This window comes from Rhodamnia argentea, chromosome 2, assembly GCF_020921035.1.
Source record: "Rhodamnia argentea isolate NSW1041297 chromosome 2, ASM2092103v1, whole genome shotgun sequence".
Taxonomy (NCBI): Eukaryota; Viridiplantae; Streptophyta; class Magnoliopsida; order Myrtales; family Myrtaceae; genus Rhodamnia; species Rhodamnia argentea.
The window spans coordinates 6780984-6800999 of record NC_063151.1 but is presented as its reverse complement, the minus strand read 5'-3'; the positions used below and the strand labels follow the sequence as shown (position 1 = coordinate 6800999).

At 38.6% G+C, this 20016-nt stretch overlaps 1 protein-coding gene across 1 annotated transcript; it reads left to right on the top strand.

Moving 5' to 3' along the window:
* Positions 1–17219: 17219 nt before the first annotated feature.
* On the top strand, positions 17220–19985 carry LOC115755063 (transcription factor TCP4-like). Its single transcript, XM_030694329.2, has 2 exons — positions 17220–19575; positions 19656–19985. Exon 1 carries the CDS (start codon positions 17789–17791, stop codon positions 19526–19528), a length of 1740 nt encoding a protein of 579 aa, XP_030550189.1. The 5' UTR covers positions 17220–17788; the 3' UTR covers positions 19529–19575; positions 19656–19985.
* The last annotated feature ends 31 nt before the right edge of the window (positions 19986–20016 follow it).

Here is a 20016-nt window from a genome sequence, read left to right as displayed (position 1 = left end):
CATTTTCAATCCGACCAAAACTCAATCCAATCACCCGTTTGACGGGCCGAGTATCCACTTCCTCCGATTTGAAGACGATTTTGAGTGTTTGCTCGGATGATCCAATTGACTCTCGAAGATATTGAAATGGATAATGGGCCTGGATCGTAGATGGCATGGACTGGGCATGGACATGTGGCTCCCCGAAATTTCCTAGAGCCCAAAACACAGCATCAACCGGCCCAATTCGACCGTGGATCCTATGAAAAAAAAAAAAATCAAGCCTTCGCGTGTTTTCGATGTATCATGTCGAATTAAGAAAGAAAAGTTTTGACCTTAACTCACATACCCCCTGCTTCCCCGGTTCAAAAATGATGTGACAGGCTAGTAATCTTTCTATTGTCCGAATCAATTAGTTTAGGGCACAGGATTTAGGGCTTCCCGTCCGGCTTTGCCTATAGGGCCATAGGCTGCTCTATATGCTCCGCTAGTAGCATTGATTATCACCGATTTCGTGCGTTGGAGCGTATTGAAAATGTCGTCACATGTCGGTTCGTAAAAGAGACGGGCGTGTCCTAATTCATCATGGTCAACTTACCAAAGTTAAGCCCGTAGTTTAGTGGTTTTGGAGGAGCGGGCTCTTTTTTCGTGAGAAAACTTGTTGATTTCACTAGAGTGATGGCCACGGCCTATTGTTGCCAAAAAATAAAATAAAACTAAGGATCCATTTGTTTCACTGAAAATTTCACGATAAAGGAAAATAATTTTCATGAAAATCATCTAAAAAAATGATTACTTTTCATTTGTTTGGTAATTGAGAGAAAGCGATTTCCTTCTTGCCGTGAAGGGAAGCCGTTTTTTATTTGATCCAAGCTCGTTTTTTTTTTAGTCCATGGAAAACGTTTACGTAGATCGGTTAGCTTTCAGTTATAAAAACATAAAAAAAAAAAGTCGAAAAATGGTTTTTCGGAAGGGCTTTGCTAGTATAACATGTTAGGCCACGAAAACGGGGCACGCCTTAGATAGCTATAACCGGAATGAGAAACACGATACATGAATTGAGAAAAGAGGATTGGCGCAAAACTTGATTTGGAATCTATTATGACTTGAAGCGAAACAACGACGATTCTCGGAACAAGCCTTTCCCTCAATTCCTTTTTGATCATTGCTGACCGATGATAAAACCACCACGAGAATGAAATAGTACATTCTGAATTTCTGTAACAAATGGCTAGATGGGAGACTTTTACCTTTTATAGAGGTTTCGATGCGGGCCCTCTCATCACGGGCTAGGACTAACTAGACTCACACTAGTTAGCCCATATTATAGGTAATTAAGAATATATATCATACTTTAACATACCAACCTATCTATCAATCTCAATTAATATAGATCACATTATGATAATTTTAACATAACAGTTTTCGGGTGATTGTGAGATTAAAAGTACCCCGTAAGCCATAATTTTTTTTTAAAAAGTGGACCTCACAATAATTTTTTATTAATTATTATTTATTTTTTCTCGATCCAAAAGAGATTATTAGTCATTCAGTCACCCAAAAATATTTACATAATCAATTTTCTTTTCCAAAACAGTTTTCTTTCTAATAAAGGATGATTATGCATAGGACCGATGAATTCACTGGTACCTCGTACATATAAAGCATTCAATGGGATGTTACTTGTCGGACGCTCCGAGAATAATGGATTTCTAATCAATCATGTCCTGAAGGTCGTATTTTGTGGGGGGATGTCGGATCGAGTCAGCAAATAGCGATCGGTTTGCTTTAGCATTTTCGTATCATGCATGGGAGTCGGATTGAGTCAGCAAACTGTAGTTATATCGAAGAGATCAGTATCTCCCTGGAAAACGACCTACTTTTTCTCTCCTTATGTCATCCATTGCCTCACATAGAGAATTAACTTCACGTGTTTCGACAGCGAAGTTCCAATTGTTCGAGTCGGGAGTTGTTTTTCTAGTACGTTACAGAGACGCCATGGAAGCGAAAAGCATTGGTTACGAGAGCGAGTGACATAATTAACTGGTTTCTTGGAAATATTCGATCCGGAATAAAACCTAGATACCATGTCGGGATCGGGTGACCGAAAACCGCCCTTATGAGAGAAAACCTTTTCAAAGTATGTAAAAAGAAACCCTATGACATGCCTTTTATAGCAGCAAAGTCGATCTATACGTGATCGATAGATCATCTATATCTCAGCGCACGAACGGTTTGATGGTTAAGAAGTTACTCTATACTCAATCATTATTGAATTGATCGTACGAGGATTATGGGTGGGTCGGGTTAGAAATTGTCCGACTCGAACAGACTCATTTAACCGTCTTATGACCAAATTGTTGTAATTCCAATATAGTGACAAATACCCAACCCGACACGTACCTAATCCATACCCGACCCAATCCATATTTTTAAAACATTTTCATAATTAATCTAATATAGAAAAAATCATATCCAAATTGAGGCGAGAGTGTGGAGTAAGTGAAGGCGAGATCGAGTGAGGGCGAAAGAGAATGAAGAGATAGTCGTAGAGATGAACTAGGATCTAAGTAAGCAGTAAATCCATTTATGACTCATTTAATATTTATATTATGTTTTTTGACAAAAAATAATATTTATATTATGTTTAAATCCATTTATTGGATATAATTAATTCATATAACAACCTTGTCTATTATTTACGGGTTAAGAAATGGGTTTATGACTAATTCGACAGGTCTAACGAGGACTTGGGACTTATTTTTACCTATGTGGTTGTATATCGAAGGCGGGCAGGCAAGTTCATGCTCGTCTTTGTCTCCTTCACTTAACGAGGAGAGAGAGAGAGAGAGAGAGGAGAAACCCTAGAGATCACCGTCCAAGAAGATGCCATCCAACCCCACTCGGCCCCTCAATCTCCCTGTCAAAACAAAGCAAGAGCAGGACCCCACCGATTCAATCAATTCCACCATCATCATGGACATTCACATTGCATATGCTTGTCTCTCCTCTTCTTCTTTTTCTTTTCTCTTTTGTGTTTCTAGGGTTTTAGTATTATTACTTGGTTCTCATGGAAATTATATGCACGTCTCTCTGTCTCTGTCTCTCTCTCGAGCGTGGGAATTGACAGCACCTAGAAAAGAAATGTCCAAACCATGACAACAAAAGCAAGACAAGACAAATGGCATTTGACGCGAAAGGATTTGCAGAGTATATCGCAAGCTACGCCCCAACCCAAGGCCAAATTGTCCAGCGATTTTCCAATTTTGACAGAGACGGGCATTGATTGCACCATCGCCATCGTCCTCGCGCGTGAAACCCTTTTGGCGGGTGGGTCAAGGTCATACATGGACGATGGATATGCATGGCAAGAATATCAAAGCATAGATACCCAAATCACAGCTGGATATAAAACCCTACGTGTATACGTCTGTCTGTACCCACACAAGGATATGGAAATACACTAGTAGTTATCCATGTCTACAACAAGAAGACAAAAAAAGGGGGCAAAGAGAATTTTTCATAATCTTCATCCTTCACAGAAACATCATCATTCAGAATGAACATTATGTAGGAGTAAATTTTTCCTGAAAAACAAAAGATAATGAGAAATCTTAATTGAACTATACCGAGATTTTCCGGTTCATCAATAATGTTTTGGTTTCGGTTTAGTGAACTTTGATTTCGACAAATTTCGACTTGGTTTGGTCCTTATAATTAATTTGCCTCGGACTTCACTGGTAAACCTAGAGCTTTCAAAGTTATATGTTAATTTCTTCTTTTGACATACGTGACGTGTCCATTCACATGAGAAAACCTGCTTCATTTAATGTTCATTATTATAGATATAGATCTTACGAATTGTTTTGTTGTTCTCTCGAATTGGACTCCGAATCTACTCTACCGTCCAAAATTCCTTCCCCCCGTTTCCTGACCACTAGCTCTTCAACTCTTTAAGTTCATTTGACCACTAGGCTCAAAAAAATTTAAGGTTGAAGTTGAAATTAAACGCAACCACAGCTGTTTGCAACAGTTCATTGGATACAGAAAGGTAAATCCCAGACGACAATTTAGATGGTTGAAGTTGAAACTAAACCGAACTAAAACCAAATAAAGTCCAATGACGGTTTAGCTTTATTAGTTCGGTTCGAAAATTTTCTCGAAATCAACGAGGATAGTTGTATCTTACATGAAAACCTCTACAAGGTGAAGTCGCGGAACCTAATTGAAGACAAGAGCATGTTGGTGGGGTAGAATCTGATGTGCAAGGAAATAATGAAGGGCAAAGAAAAGCTGGGGGTTCAATGCTTTTGAAAAGCTAAGCCAAGAAGACGAGAAGCGTCTCGTCCTCTCGCTGCCCTTGGTTCTTTCACGACTGTTCTCTCTCTCTCTTTGCTTTGCCTTTGCTTTTTCGGCCTGTCCCCAGAAATCACATTGGATCACGAGCCCCTACGGTTGCAGGCTTGTTCTTAGAGGAGCCAAGGAAAAGGATACGAACAAGCATATCTTTCTGCAATCTTCTTGTCAATGTTCGTCATACCACACGGTAAGAACCACCTTCTTCTTCTTTGTGCTCATATCGTACTCACAACCCGGAGTCTGATTAGTGATCATCTAACGAACCTTTCTAACGATTTTGCTGATCATCTGTTGCAGCTAGGTCGATTCATCTCGGGCGCCCAAGTGAACCCTCAAAAGTTCGGAACGAAAGGCTCGGCAATACCTTTGCCGGCCAGCCAGCATTCACTTTCTTGAGAACTAATTCTCAAGTTTCTATCTCGATGCTAACAGGTAAAGAAACGAAAGGAGTTCCATCTTTCTAGTTGCGGACGTCTTCTAGTCCGAGTTCCGACACCGGTCTCGTCGACTATAGTAAGACCTAGTAGAGCAACAATAAACGGTACAGCAACAATTATCTCTTTGATCAGCCAATTGATCGACTACCACCCACCAAGGAAAACAAAAAGCGTTTCGATATTCAAGGATATCTACCGAAAAAACATCCTTGAATTCGTGATATTGATAATTGAATTGCATTCATTTTCTGGCAGCCCCATTTATGTTGCCTTGGGGTCTACAGGACTCATCAGTGATGCTTGCTGCAAGGCCGCAGGTACGGTACCTTGGCCATAAATAACCCCAAAGATTTTGCCTTAATTAAGAGACGAGAGGATTAGGAGAATAACACGAAGCTAATTATAAGGAGAAATGTTTTTCTAACAGTACTGTCAAAGTCGGTATAATTTCAATCGTAAATACATACACTATCTTCATGTGTTTTGCATGAAGTACTCTTTGATTGAGAGATCGCGTGATCAAGAAATAATTGACAGTACTATCAAATTGTCGGGCCAACAGTTTCCAATTATAAACATAAGGAGAAGGCAGAAAGGCTATATGGAAAATGGCTTTGGTTATTGGTGTTTGGGACGGGAATGAAAAGATTGGATGGTCCATCCACGATGGACGATGCGTCAATCTCCACCGTTGATTGTGTCAACCCCACGACGGGATACGCATGAATAATCATTGAGGTTATATTGATCAAAATAGTCGGCCAATCATTGCAATAAATGAAAAATACATCCTACGAAAGTGTATAGAACCAAATGGAGTAGCGTTCGGCGATTCACATCGTTCCACGGTTGCCTATAATGAAAAGTCAAGAGATTTAATTGTACAGTTTGCACTGATTCAGAGATCCCCGATGCTTTTATCTCTTTATGCATTGGCCATTAAATTTCAATTAAACGTGATGTAATATTTAATTATTCTAATAAGTGGTTGTATAATTTGGTATCTTTACCGGTAGGGGAATGAAATTCGTCTTTTCCCCTGTACTTTGTTCAATTGCACATGCAGACAGAGGACAATAGGACATTGTGAGGGTTAATGTTGACAAGTACACAATCATTTCTTTGTGGGCCTTCTTTCCCACCGGTTCGTGAAAGCTGTTCCCATTTAAGTCCTTCCCTCCTGAAGCCATCGTCATGGTTCTTCATCTAGATTCAAAAGAAGGAAAGGTCAATCGACTAAATTAATCGATCCAAGATCGAGACCTGATAAGCCGTCATTTATCCCGATTTATCGAGCTTAACCATGTCGAAGATTTCGGCGTAAGGGCGGAAAATATCTTAATTAAGATCACGTGGAAAACGACTTATGTGTCTGGTTAATAAAGAATAAAGAGAAAAAAAAGTTGGAAATGCGTGCTATGCTTTTAAGGGAAGGTGTAAATTTGGGCAAAGTGTAGAGCCTGCTAGATTAATACAAACTTGTTTCGCACGTCACGGTTTGTACAAGACCTATATCTTTTCCGTGCTTCTTTTGTTGTTGTTGCAAATAGTCAAATGAAAAATAAGCTTGGCAGGTAACTCAAATAAAATGAATAACCTTAAATTAGTCGGTAAAATTAATTGAGGAGACGGTATGTCACTCTAATTAAAGCCCAGAATCTTCCAGAAACATGGTACATTCATGACTTTTCTAGGACACTCAAACGAAAGTTTGCAAACATTAAGGAGTTTGTAAATGTAAGGTACTGTTAAACAAGACCAATAAAAATCGGCAGTTCAAATAGAAAAGTTGATGAATCATAGTAAAAAATAATTAAATATCAATAAATAACTCAAAGAAGAATCGAAGACCAGTAACATAGTCAGTAACTCAACCCGACAAAAGTTGATAAATCACTTTAGATTTGTACTAATAACTTAGTAAAGGAGCAAATAAATTCAAAACATGAGTAAATTGTTGGGGTGTAATTTAAATTCTCTTGCCATAGAAAAGTAGTGGGTCCCACTCCATGTTGAGCGGGCGGGGGTCCTGGAGAGCCGTCTCGGTGGGATTCTCAAGGGGATAGCGCTCCCTTAACACCATAGGACTTTTACGATTTAAATCCATAATTTTTCATTAGTAGTTTGGATTTAGGTTTATGAATAGTTATTACTATATATACTCTTTTTCATTTGTAATTGAGTGATGTAATGAGAAGTGTGATGTGTTAATTATAGTGAAATCTTTCTTTGGACGTAACCCTCTAGGATAAAATTCTCGTGTCTCGATTTTTCTTTCTTGCTACGTTTTGCTAAGTTGTGATTATATGCCGAATCTTAACATAAATCGAGCATTTCATCAACGACGTTTTTAACTTAAAAAAGTGAAAAAAAATCTATGCCACGTGTTTTTTTTTTTTTTTTTTAGAGAGGGGGAGAGTGCTCGTATCATCTTGATGGCCAGTCATCGTTTTGTGGAAGGAATTACTTTATATTTTGGCAATTTATATATTGCATGTACATATAAAGTGGGGAGCGTAGATGAACCCCACAGGCACAATAACTTAGCAAGTTGGCAGCTAATATCGCTGCAGCAGCTACGACCCTTTTTTGACAATGATGGGTGGGCGGCGAATAAAGGAAAGGGACTTGCCATTGCACATTTTCTCACTTAACCCCTAAAATAAGTGGAAATTGCTAACCTTCAGTGTAACAATACTGTTAGTTATTTTTTATTATATAATCTTCAAATCAATTAATACTTTATATAAAATACGTCATGATAATGTATGAATTTACGATTGAGATTGTACCATCATGACAATATTATTTAGAAAGTGTTTCCCAAAATAAAAGCAAATTACCAAAGAAAAAAATAAAGATAAAAAAACACTCCTTTTGGCCCTTTTTTCCCCTTCAAGATGGCTTCTTCTGCATAATTCCCTCTGTAAAGTTTGGTTTGACCTTTTTCGTCGTGCTTGGCTGTGTAGTGTGTATCGGCAAGTTTTAGCGTAACAAAGCAATTAAAGAAGCGACTCGATTTCTTTGAATGGTCGATCGACCGTCCAAAAAAATTCAGTGGTATAAAAAAAAAAGTCCGATCTAAAGGTCTACGCTTGCGATATGGGAATCAAATTTTGCCTTAGTTTATTTCATATTCACGGCCCTAGTCTCTATTCGGTGTGCATGTGAGAGACATATGTGATTACCAACTTTACTCAATCTTACTTGAGGTTTGAGGTTTGGGCCTCGACGTGGCCATCTGAGATGTGCACGAGGGGCGATATGAATGAGACATATGTGTATCGGCAGATTTTAGCATAAACATAGCGATTATTGACCGTGTTGGATTTAGAAACGACTCGATTTCTTTGAATCGTCGGTTGATTATCTAACAAACATTCAATGGTATAAAAAAAAGTCCAATCTAAAAGTCTAAGATTGCGGTATATGAATCGAGTATTATCTTAATTTAATTCGTTTTTGCAGCTCTGGTCTCTATTCGGTTTGCACGTGAGAGACATATTTGATTGCCAACTTTACTCAATCTTACTTGAGGTTCGAGGTTGTTGCTGAGCAGCGACCCCGATCGAAGGTCATCGATGACCACGATCTAAAGGTTGGGCCTCAACGTAGCTGTCTAAGATGTGCACGAGGGGTGACATGGATGAGAGAGAGGGGTTGAGGCTCTCTGAAATCAACAAGGTGAGGGGATGATTGAGACCAAGAGCAAGGTTGGGAGCCTCGGCAGCTGTAGGTGGATGGGAACAACGATGTCGATCGGAGGAACCGAGGAGAGATGACGTCGACAGCGGTTGGGCGGCGTCGTGGACAGCGACGGCCATGGATGGTGGTGGCTGGTGGAGATGTTGAGCGAAAGGAGTTAGGGTTTGAGGGGAATTCGAGGCTTGACCTTTCCTTAGGGTGAGTTAGTCTTTTTCACGACAGGGTGCCGTTCCATAAGAAATATCTTTTCTAAACATAGGTACAAAGGAGTAGCACATCAATGAAAAGTGAAGTATTCATTTGATATTTTCTCTACTTAATTTCTTTTGTTTGGAAAACTCTGAGAATATCAATTGAAATATATCATTATCATGGCACATGGTAATTATCGGTTGTACTTAGCAAAATAAACGTACTTTTCTTGCTTGGAAAAAGTATCGAAAAGTCATAAATTTATCGTATTTGTACCAATTTAGTCTTATATCCTTTGACTTATAGCCAATTTAGTCATAAACAATTTAACCTAGAGCTAATTAAGTCATTCTAACTAGTTTTGGCTAGATATTCCTAATGTGGATATCGGCCAGGCCACGTGGCCGGTTGGCGCTATCATTGACATTTTTAAACAATTATAATAATTTTTAATTTTTTTATTCCTTTCTTTTGTCCTTCCTCTTTCCTCTGGTGGCCGGCACAGCCATGTTCGACGACGTTGACATGAATATTTTGTAATTATATTTTAATAATTTTTTCCTCCTCTTTCCACCAGGGTGGCCCTCATCGAATTATTAAAATAAAATTATAGAATGTTCATGTCGGCGCCGACCATGTCATGTAGGTCGGTCGGTGTCCACGTAAGTAATATATGATTAAAACTAGTCGGAATGATTGAATTGACTCTATATCAAATGTTTATGATTAAATTGACTTAATTAAAATATTTATGATTAAATTGATACTAATATAATAAGTTTAAGACATTTTCAAACACTTTCCCCTTTCTTATGCAATATGAAGCTAGCCGGATCGGACAACTAAGCAGTAAGTTATCAGAGAACATTCCTAGATAATATTGATGTGCACATGGTCCTATACCTCTCGATCATAGTGTGTATGGATAAGATAGAAAGGGGAGGCACATGTCTGTCCTTGTGTGAACAAATTCTAAATTGGTGAGAAACGAAGAAAAAAGGGATGCCATGCACCGTACGGTCCGCAATGGGAAAGTTAAGGAATGCATGTGCAAATTTGGATTGCCGATTCAATATCTTGGCTTACTTCCATAATAAGATATCACTCTCCAACCAAAAAAAAACTATGTTGGTGTTCGTTATCAAATATGTTTATACGAGTAAATCACCTTTTATAACAAGATATAGGAATGCGAGTAACATGTGATTAAATGCTAGAGAAATTACCTTGCCATATGCATAATTTCTCGTGCTAAATATTACGTCATTATCATGATCACATAAGACCATTAGGTAGCTCCATTTTGGGTTCATTTACTTATCACGTTTATAATCACATCTATCATTTCTTTTCATTTAGTTGCGTTGTGAATATGAGCTTTAAGCATCACATTATGCGTATCATCTATCGAAGTATTCTTCCTTTCTCGAACGGGTTTTGTTTTCCTCTATCTTCGATCGGTGGATTACACACATGGACATCACCCACATAGAAACTTTATTACAAATAAATGCGACGTACGCCCATATCGATAATCTACTAATGAAAACACCGACTTTGTCGGTTTCCACCACTCCTATAGAGAAAGGGAAAGAGAATGATGGATGTACTAGTGACGAATTAGAGAAATTTAGTAACCCTAAGCATCCACTGCTCTTATTCTTCTAATTCCCACTTGAATTTTTGCTTTTATGCCCTGGGCCACGCCAGACAATAAGTTAGTGGACTTGATCTTGCTTTTGAAACTTTTGAGAGTGATAAAATCAATGTACAGGTAAATCCGGCCTCACCTGATTGACCTGTCCTCACCGAAGTGCACAAAGCCTCGAGACCAATAACGCATTCAGACATTCGAGGAAGGAGAGAAAATGTTGGTAATAATGGGGAACAGTACAAGCTTCCTTCACTCGTGTACACTTTGGCGCTGACAATTAAGCTCAACTTCAGGATCTTTGTTGGTTTTGCAAACATCTTTGTTTGACCACACTAAACTGGTGGATCCGATAATTATGTAACCCTAGCCACTTGGGCATTGCAGCACAATAATATTTTAGGGTTTTCATTCTTTTTCTTTCGACAGAACAAGAATGACGCTATGTATTTCAATGTTTCTTGTTCCAACTAATTAGACATCTTTGACGGTCATAAAATATATGTAAAACAAGATATTACTATTAACGGCCGGTGATCAGCTTATGAACAATTTTTTGAAAACGTTGGTGCAATGCCATGGAACTCGTGCTAGCAATCGCGGAGGTGTTATGCCCTCATTGAAGTATGCGTGCATTACTTTTTGTTTATTAGGAGAATGTTTGCCAAATACTTTATAAAACAAAATTATGTCTTTTCAAAGTATTGGAGGAAAACTCTAGCAGCCACCCTCTTCGGTACGCATTGTTGAAAATGAAGATCTCAACATGCTTCGTACATTGTTTTCCTCTAAATAGCTTAATATTGCTGGTTAGGGTAGAAAATTCTCATATTATTTACCTTCAATCGAATTGACATGATCTAACTACGAATCTTTAGCATACAGGGAAACGCACTTGGAACCAAAACATAAATTGCTTATTAACTGATTTACCTTCAACATGATTAGTATAAATAATCAGCCACTAGCTGACAATAGGATACCTTTTGCTTATTTTATAGGATTTTTAATGATTTTCTATTGTTTTTTTTTTCTTTTTATTTTCTTGGAGTATGTACCGCGGACCAAACAAAATGTAATGTCAAATAGTGGTGGGAATTCATAGTTGGGTCTCTGATGTGAGACAAAATCGCATACAATCGGCCAATTTGAAGGTCTATGTGCTGATCTTTGGCTGGCTACGTGAAGACAAAATGTCTTGTGATTAAATATAGAAAATATCAAGACATTAAGATTCCGTATATTGGATACTACTACTATACTAGATGACAGACACATTATAAAACATATTTTTGTGTGCACTTCCCTGTGACATTATTAAAATTTTAAAATCGACACATGTTCTGGGGTTCTGCCACTTTCCCAACAAGTGTGATTAGTTTAATTAACAACTATGAGCATTAACTATGTATTAATTTTCCTTCCAGGAGCAAATCTTCTCCTCTTTACATGATTAGTCCATGTCTCGTTGCATTCCCCACCACGATTTGTATATTAAGTCAAATAACATTAGTACCGTTTTGGGTAGACCAAACTTACCAAATGAATCAAATCTCCGAAAAATTATCAAAAGAGTCATAAATCTATTACAATTATGTTAATTCAGTTATAAATCTTTTTCTATGCTAATTTAGTCCTAAGCCTTTTGCATTTGTCTTAAACCATATGATATTGGCTAAAATGAATGATTTGACACAAATACAAAAAGTTTAGGACTGAATTGGCTCAATTACAATAAATTTAAAATATTTTTTTTATAATTTTCCAATATGTAACTATTGGGGGTTAAGATCCCAAGTTCTTAATGGTGGTGGTCCCGGTCCCAAAAAGGCGGGCGTTAGGGCGCGATCCAATAATATATAATTATTTATATATAAATATAACAATTGCAAAAAAATTGAAAACAAAACAGAATAATAAAAGTCCACGCCCATTTTTTTCCCAACCTTGCACGTCGCACTCTCTTTCTCAAGACTCTCTTTTTAGTCTTATTTTCCATCTTGTTTTTGGTCATCTTTTCTCCCGCTCTTTTTAAGTGCGGTTGGTGATGTTTTTATCATGTAATGGCTGGATTTGGTATTGAATCGAACATTTTGGTCAAGTTTGTCGATCATAAAAGTCATAGTCTATGTTTTCCATCATAATTTATTAAGTTACTAATTTTCAATATTATCCTTAACAACCTAATGGGGGGTAAGATCCCAAGTTCTTAACGGTGGTGGTTGTGGTCGTTTAGGGCGCGCATGGTAACACTTCTCTCCAAGAAATCAACTTTCGATCAGAAATTGATTTCTTTACTTCTCCTCAAAAGTAGAAGTTGATTTTTCTACTTATGCTCTAGATTAACTTCCGATTAGAAAAATTCGTTTGGTAACGGTTGAAAATTTCTATTTTTGAAATATTATTAACAAAATTTTCGGTAGCGATAGTTGGTGGCGGCGATGGTGGTCGGCGGCGGCGGCGATGGTCGGCGGCCGCGAGGCGGGTGGGCGGCCGCGGTGGCGGGCGGTGGTTGGCAGCGGGAGGCGGCGGTGGGCGATCGCGGTGGGGGCGGCAGGCGGTCGGCGGGGAGGGTGGCCGGGGGTCGGTGGCCGGCGGCGGTGGGTGGGCGGCGGCCAAAAAAAGTGATTACGGAGCCAAGAAGTTAAAATTTTTTACTTCTCAAAATTGGCCAAAAATCTTGTCAGAAGTGAAAAATCTTGCCATAAGTGAAAAATCCTACCGGAAGTTAATTTTTTTACCAAACTAATTTCTACTTCAATCAGATTTTTATCAAACACATTTTTCTGCCAAATGGGCTTCCGGCAAAGAAATAGAAATTCTGAAGTGATTTTATACGGGCCCTTACATGCCTCTTCCAAATTCCAAAGGTAGGTTCCTATAGGAGGTAGTAGGCCTTGAAAAATGCGGACAACTTATTATTTACATCTATTTATGTATGATACCATGGAATAGAGTGGAATTAGAATATATAATGAAATGAAATGAAAAGAGAATGAAATGCTTATTTTAAAATTTTTGTTTGGTAAATCGTGGAATATAATGAAATGGAATGAGAATTCTTGTGTCTGCTTGGGGAAGAAACATTATGGGAATGGAATGGTACAAGAAATCTCTAATAAATTCATATTGTCGGTTTTCGACCAAAAAAAAAAAAAAATTGAACTGTGGGTGCATGCATTAACGGTATGATAATTGATATTTATGAGAACATTCGGCATTAGTATCAATTAAGAAATTTCAATCATATTGTTCATTAAGTATAATTTACTAATTATACTTTAGATAAGCAATTACTGTATATTATTGAATAGTAAATTATTAATATTTCCAGATATTATCCATATGATTCATTAATTATAAGCACAATAAAAATATTGATTATTATTTATAACTGAATAAGTAATAATTGAAACTTACTGAATATTCTCTTATAATTAGTTATTGAACATTAATAATATTATCCTTTAGACATAATTTTTATCTATAATTGATGAATTTTAAGATCCTGATACTTGATTGTATTACATGATACAATTTCAAATATAGGTAATTCTATTTTTGTTCCATATTAGGGGAATGTCCGCTTCCATTCAATGTTGCCAACCAAGCGTATGACTACAAAGAATGAGACTTCCATGCCATCCTAATGTTGCTAACCAAGCACAACATTATAGGCTTCCCAAAATACGTCGTCGATACCAAACAACCTCAATAGGGTATTAAACCCTTTTGGTAGAGCTAATCCTCGGCCGGCCTAGTGTCGGGTCTAAAAATCCTTTTTTGTACCAGATTTACTTGAAACATTATTATTTATATCCTATATACAATTGATCGGTCTAAAGTTTGATTGGGATGGAGTTGACTTATGAATCAGTCGATATGATTTCTTCCGGATGTCACATTTCTCATAATTTATATGAATTTTTCAAACTAAAGCCTCTAGGATAATGAACATCTCTTTAATTAGAAACAGTGGAAAACTCAATGTACATAAAAGTGCTTCAACAAAAAGAGTTAAATATACTTTTTAGCCCCTTAATTCTTCATCAAATATTCAATAAAGCCTTTGAATTTCCGCTTGCCAGTGATCAAATACTATGGCTTTTTTCGTGCAAACTCTTTTATCATATGAAAAAAAGGAAGGAAATTGTAGCTCTATTTGTTTTGCGAAATTTTGAATAATTTAAAAAATATTTTTTTAAAAATGATCGCTTGCATAGATTACAAAAATAAAATGAACGAAAAATATTATCATTGTTCACGACAATATTTAGACATAAATTGTTATCGATAATAGAAAAATTATCACTATTTTCGAAAATATTTTGACATAAATTTTTGCTTGAAAAATTAATGATTTGACCAAAAATACATAAGAGACGGAGATAGAGGTTTCTAGGTTTTTTTGAGAAATTTCATTGCCCGACATTCTTTGAGCATTATAAATATCATTTACAAGTTCAAATTTATTCACTTAAAATTTGGGTTCTTCTACTTCATTTTTTTCTTATTTTATTATTTTTATTTCTTATTTTATTATTTTTATTCTGTTCCATCATTTCTTAATAAATTTTTTAAATGATGAATTATACTACTATACCTAAAATATGTAATGAGATAGATATGAAGTGCGCACGCGCGTGTGTATATATGTACAAAATATATGCAATAGAGTAGAAAGAAAACTAAAATTTATAAATACATCTAGTAATAAATAAAAAATTATACATTTTTTATTTTTAAATTATAATTAAAATATAATTTATATTTAATTATTATTTTAATTTTATTTTTTGAGAAGTTTTCTTTTTCGAGAAAAAAATTAGATTTTATACCATTAACATAAGAAATCCTATCCATCTCCATGGTATAATTTTATCTCACTTTATCCTCTTTCGGGCGAGAGCCTTTCACATAATAGGATAAATTTATCCTATTTTGATTTTTATCCCGATTACCAAACGCAACCTAAAGAATAATTTTCCCCTAGTCATGTGTATTCTTGTATGAACAAGCTATCGATGGTGCTAAAAAAGGTAAAGAAACTGGGTTTCAAATCTTATATAATCAGAGAATATGTAAGGTTTCAAAGGAAAAATATTATCTAACATAGTAATCAAAAGTGAAAAATAAGCAAATAGAATGACAAAAAAAGCTGGAAAAAAGTAAAAGAAATGTTTTTGGTACAATTTCATGCAACAGCTTTATGATATTCTACTTGCTAGGGGTGAACCCGGAATCCCTTACTTTTACTTTTTTTTTTTTTGCAACTAGTTATTCTTTTTGCATCAATAATTGTCCAAATATTATGGAGAATAAGTTTTCCACAAAAATTCAAAAAGAAACATTCATGTATAAAATGAGAATGCTCACACTAGATATGGATCAAACCGTCTTACGACATTTTGAACCCAATTCACGTACCGCTTTAATAGGAGAACAGCCCAACCCTTGAAACATACTACGCCACATTTATATATATTGAAAACTTTTCTTGCTAAATCTAGCATCATCATTTAGACATTTCATAAACTATTAATGATATCAAATCTTTATACCAATATTGATGGATATGACTCCTGTGAAAAATACTGTGTACAATCAATAAAACCTTAACTATTTCATGAGAAATATGTATCGGTCACCATCTTAACTTGTTTATTGAATTCATTTTATCTTTTGTGCAGGACATTTAAAAGCTACTAATCTTGTTATTATTTTTATTTTTTTGTGAATGTTTCATGCAAAGAGAAAGGATTTTGAGGAGATGAAAGGGCAAGAGAAGGCCTATCCGTGTCGCAAATTTAGCGATGTATAGAATTAATTGGCTTCGAAGAAAAACTGCAAAATTATTAAAGGAAAAATGACACAAATAGTCCTTAAATTTTGACACAATATGTTATGTGGTCCCTGAACTTTTAATTTGACTAATATGGCCTATGAACTTTAGCTTAATGTGCAATACACTCCACGAACTTTCAATTTGTTCAATGTGGTCTTTCAACTTTTGAAATATGTTCAATTAAGTCCCCGAACCATAAGAAAATGCCCAATGTCATCCATAAACTTGAATTAACGGAAGGACTACATTGAACATTTTCCTATATTTCGAAGACTAATTTGAATATGTTTCAAAAGTTCAGGGACCATATTAGTCAAATTAAAAAATATAGGGATTACATTGGATATTTGGCTAAAGTTAAGGGATCACATTATATAATTGATCAAAATTTAGGAACCATTTATGGCATTATTCCATTATTAAAAGCATGAAATTAGCCAATAACGGCAGCCTACCAAAGATAAAGGGGCAGAGAAGTAACTCGGATTCAAAAGCACAAGCACAACCATACAATGACACGGACAGCGATAGCATGCTTGCTGCAGAGAGAGAGAGAGAGAGAGAATGGGAAATGAGATACAGATCAAAAGAATAATGGAAGATAGATAAGAAAAGGGCAAAAGAAGCCAGGCCCCCTTGAGATGCCATGTAGAGTAACAAAACAAGCCACATAAAGTTTGGATTGGCGAGGGCAATTGGGGGAAGGAAGATGATGTTTCTTTTAAGCGAAGCAATAAAGATGGAGAGAGAAAGCTGGAGAGAGAGAGGGGAAAAGCTGAATTGGGTCACTTTCAAAAGGTGTCGTGGTGGCATACAAAGGGATCTATCTATCTACCCATTAAGCATCCAAACAGAGTCCATTGATCCACAACCAAGGGTTCCTCGCTTTTTAACTGGATTGTAAAGCAAAAATAATAATCAAGAAAGCGTTTTTTATCTTTTGATTAGCAGCGAGGGGAAATAATTTGTGTTGGTAAAAGAGATGAGGGTTGAAAATGAAAATCGTCAGAGCTGACTCTGGTGAGATGATTGAGTGGGAGGTAAAAAACAGGGGTCGAGTCGAGTCCTTTTTGGTTGGTGTCTGCCTCTTTTGTGCGTTGTAGGCTGTCAAGAGAACCCCCTCAGAGGAGATATTAATCTTCCCTCTCTGATGGAATCTGCCACCTTCATCAGTGGCATCGTCAAGGGCTCTCTGTGAGAGAGAGAGAGAGAGGGAGAGAGGGAGCAGTAATCTGATCCTTCTCCACCTTGACTCTGCAATTACTGAAGGCTCTCTCACTACTCTTGTCTCTCCAAGAGAAGGAAAGACTCCCCCCTTCCTTTTGAACTTTGTGTTGTTCACAGTTGTGGGTTTGGTCAAGTGGGTGTTGACCCAAAGTACTTGTCTTGGTTAGTACAAATTGCGCATAGAAGCGGCCAAGTCATCAAAAGCTGTGTACTAACAAAACCAAGCAAACAGAGGAAAGAGAAACTGAGGGTGAGAGAGATGGGTTAGAGGGGTGATGTTGAGAAAGAAGTGAGAGGGGTTCATCTTTTTCTAAAGTCTCTGGTTCTCCTGGTTCCGTTTGGAGGAGTTGGGGGCAGCTGGGAGGGGTGGGGAGATGGAAGTGGAAGACCTGGATGACTGCACACACTTTTGGGAGAGAGAGCACCAAAAGCAGCTTCCAGATTTCACAGAGCTCGTTGCAGATCAATAAAGACTTAGTTTTTAAGCACTCTCAATCTCTCTCTCTCTCTCTCACTCGTCGAAAGCTGGAAGAAGAAGAGGACAAGCACAAGGGCCTGAGTCTGGATCCTCAAAGGAATCAACACTATCATCACTTTTATCATCATCTTCAACACAATCCTCTTCAGAACTCGAGGCATGTAGGGCAAGAAGCAGAGGAAGAAGAACAAGAAGCAGAGGAAGAAGAACAGAATCGACAATCAGCAAAGCAACAACACCACTTCCAGCTAGACGCTCACCAACTGTATCTTCTCAGCACACAAGCCCAGCCAGACCACCCACAGAGCTTCTGCTATGGAAGGTTAGAGGAAGAGACCACTCAATCTTCACAGCCACAAGTGCAACCACCCAAAAAGAGGTCTTATATTCCCTCCTCAGCCTCACTAGCTCTCGCTGACCAGACCGCCGAATATGCAAGAAAAATGGGAGACAACCACCACCCCCAACAGGCGGCGGCTACCTCTTCAAGATTGGGAATGAGGAGAGGCGGCGGCGGCGGTGGAGGAGAGATCGTGGAGGTCCAAGGAGGCCACATTGTTCGGTCCACCGGGAGGAAGGACCGGCACAGCAAGGTATGCACCGCCAAGGGGCCGAGGGACCGCCGCGTGCGGCTGTCGGCCCACACCGCCATCCAGTTCTATGACGTCCAGGACCGTCTCGGTTACGATCGCCCGAGCAAGGCGGTCGACTGGCTCATCAAGAAGGCCAAAGCCGCCATTGACGAGCTCGCGGAGCTCCCTGCCTGGAAGCCTACCGCCACCACTGCAGCGACCCATCATCCACAGGCAACGGATGAGCGGGAGAGCCCGGTGGATATGCACCAGGCAGCTGTGGACGCGGCGGCTGACGATATCCGAAATCTGCAGCAGCAGCAGCAACAAATCAACAGCCACCACCAGAGCAACCCCAACACCACCAGCTTTCTACCTCCATCTCTGGACTCGGACTCCATCGCCGACACAATCAAGTCCTTCTTCCCGATGGGCGTCGGCCCACCACCGTCGTCCGTGCAGTTCCAGAGCTACCACTCCCATCCACCGGATTTGTTGTCAAGAACCAGTAGCCAGAGCCAAGATCTTCGCCTCTCCCTGCAATCATTCCAAGACCGTGTTTTGCTGCGACAGCAGTCACATGACCATCACGTGGTCTTCTCCGGAACTCCGCAGCTAGGGTTTGATTCGTCGCCCGCCGCTTCTCTGTGGCCTTCTGAGCACACCCACCACAACACCAACCCAGCTTCAGACATCGGAAGGTTCCAGAGGACTGCGCCGTGGAGCGCCGGCGGAAGCAACGGTGGCGGAGGCGGTGGGTTCATGTTTGCCCCGCCGCAGCCTGAGGCGGCCACAGCGGCGGTGCAGCCGTTGTTTGGCCAAGGCCAGTTTTTCGCACAGAGGGGACCCCTTCAGTCCAGTAACATGCCCGTGATTCGTGCTTGGATGGACCCGACACTATCATCGTCCGATCATCATCATCACCAAATCCAGCATTCCATCCACCCAATTTCACCCGCCGTGGGATTCGCGTCCGGCGGGTTCTCCGGGTATCACATTCCGGCACGGATTCAAGGGCAACACGGAGAGCACGACGGCATTCTTGACAAGCCGTCCTCTGCTTCCTCCGATTCCCACCATTGAACAGGAGCATTGAAAAAAAAATCTCAACTCTCTCTCCCTCATTGCAGGTGTGCTAGACAAAGAAAGATCTTGCATTCGTTGAAGTTTCATCCTTTTTCATCGGTTCTTCTCGTGGATGTACACGCAGGAAAGGGTTGTCAGCAATCATTGTACTTTCTTGATCAAGGTGAACAAGAACGAGCAACTTTAGCAGATTGTTAGCCGGGAGAGAATTTGGGTACATTTGGAGTTTAATGGTGAAACGAAACCGCATGGGAGGGAAAATTCTGAAGAGATTTCGTCATCTCAGGCGTTTTCAATCCCTGGTTTGTTTTTAAGTATCTACATGTTGGTACTGTTTCTAGCACTTTTTTCCACTGTCATGTTTGAGTTGGCTCTGTTGACATTTGAGCTCAACTTTTGTTTGATGTGTTGACTCTATTTTGAATTCGGACCAGTCTGTGTTTTTGTTCCCAGAGTCGATGAATGTCATCCCTGTTTGCTTCCTA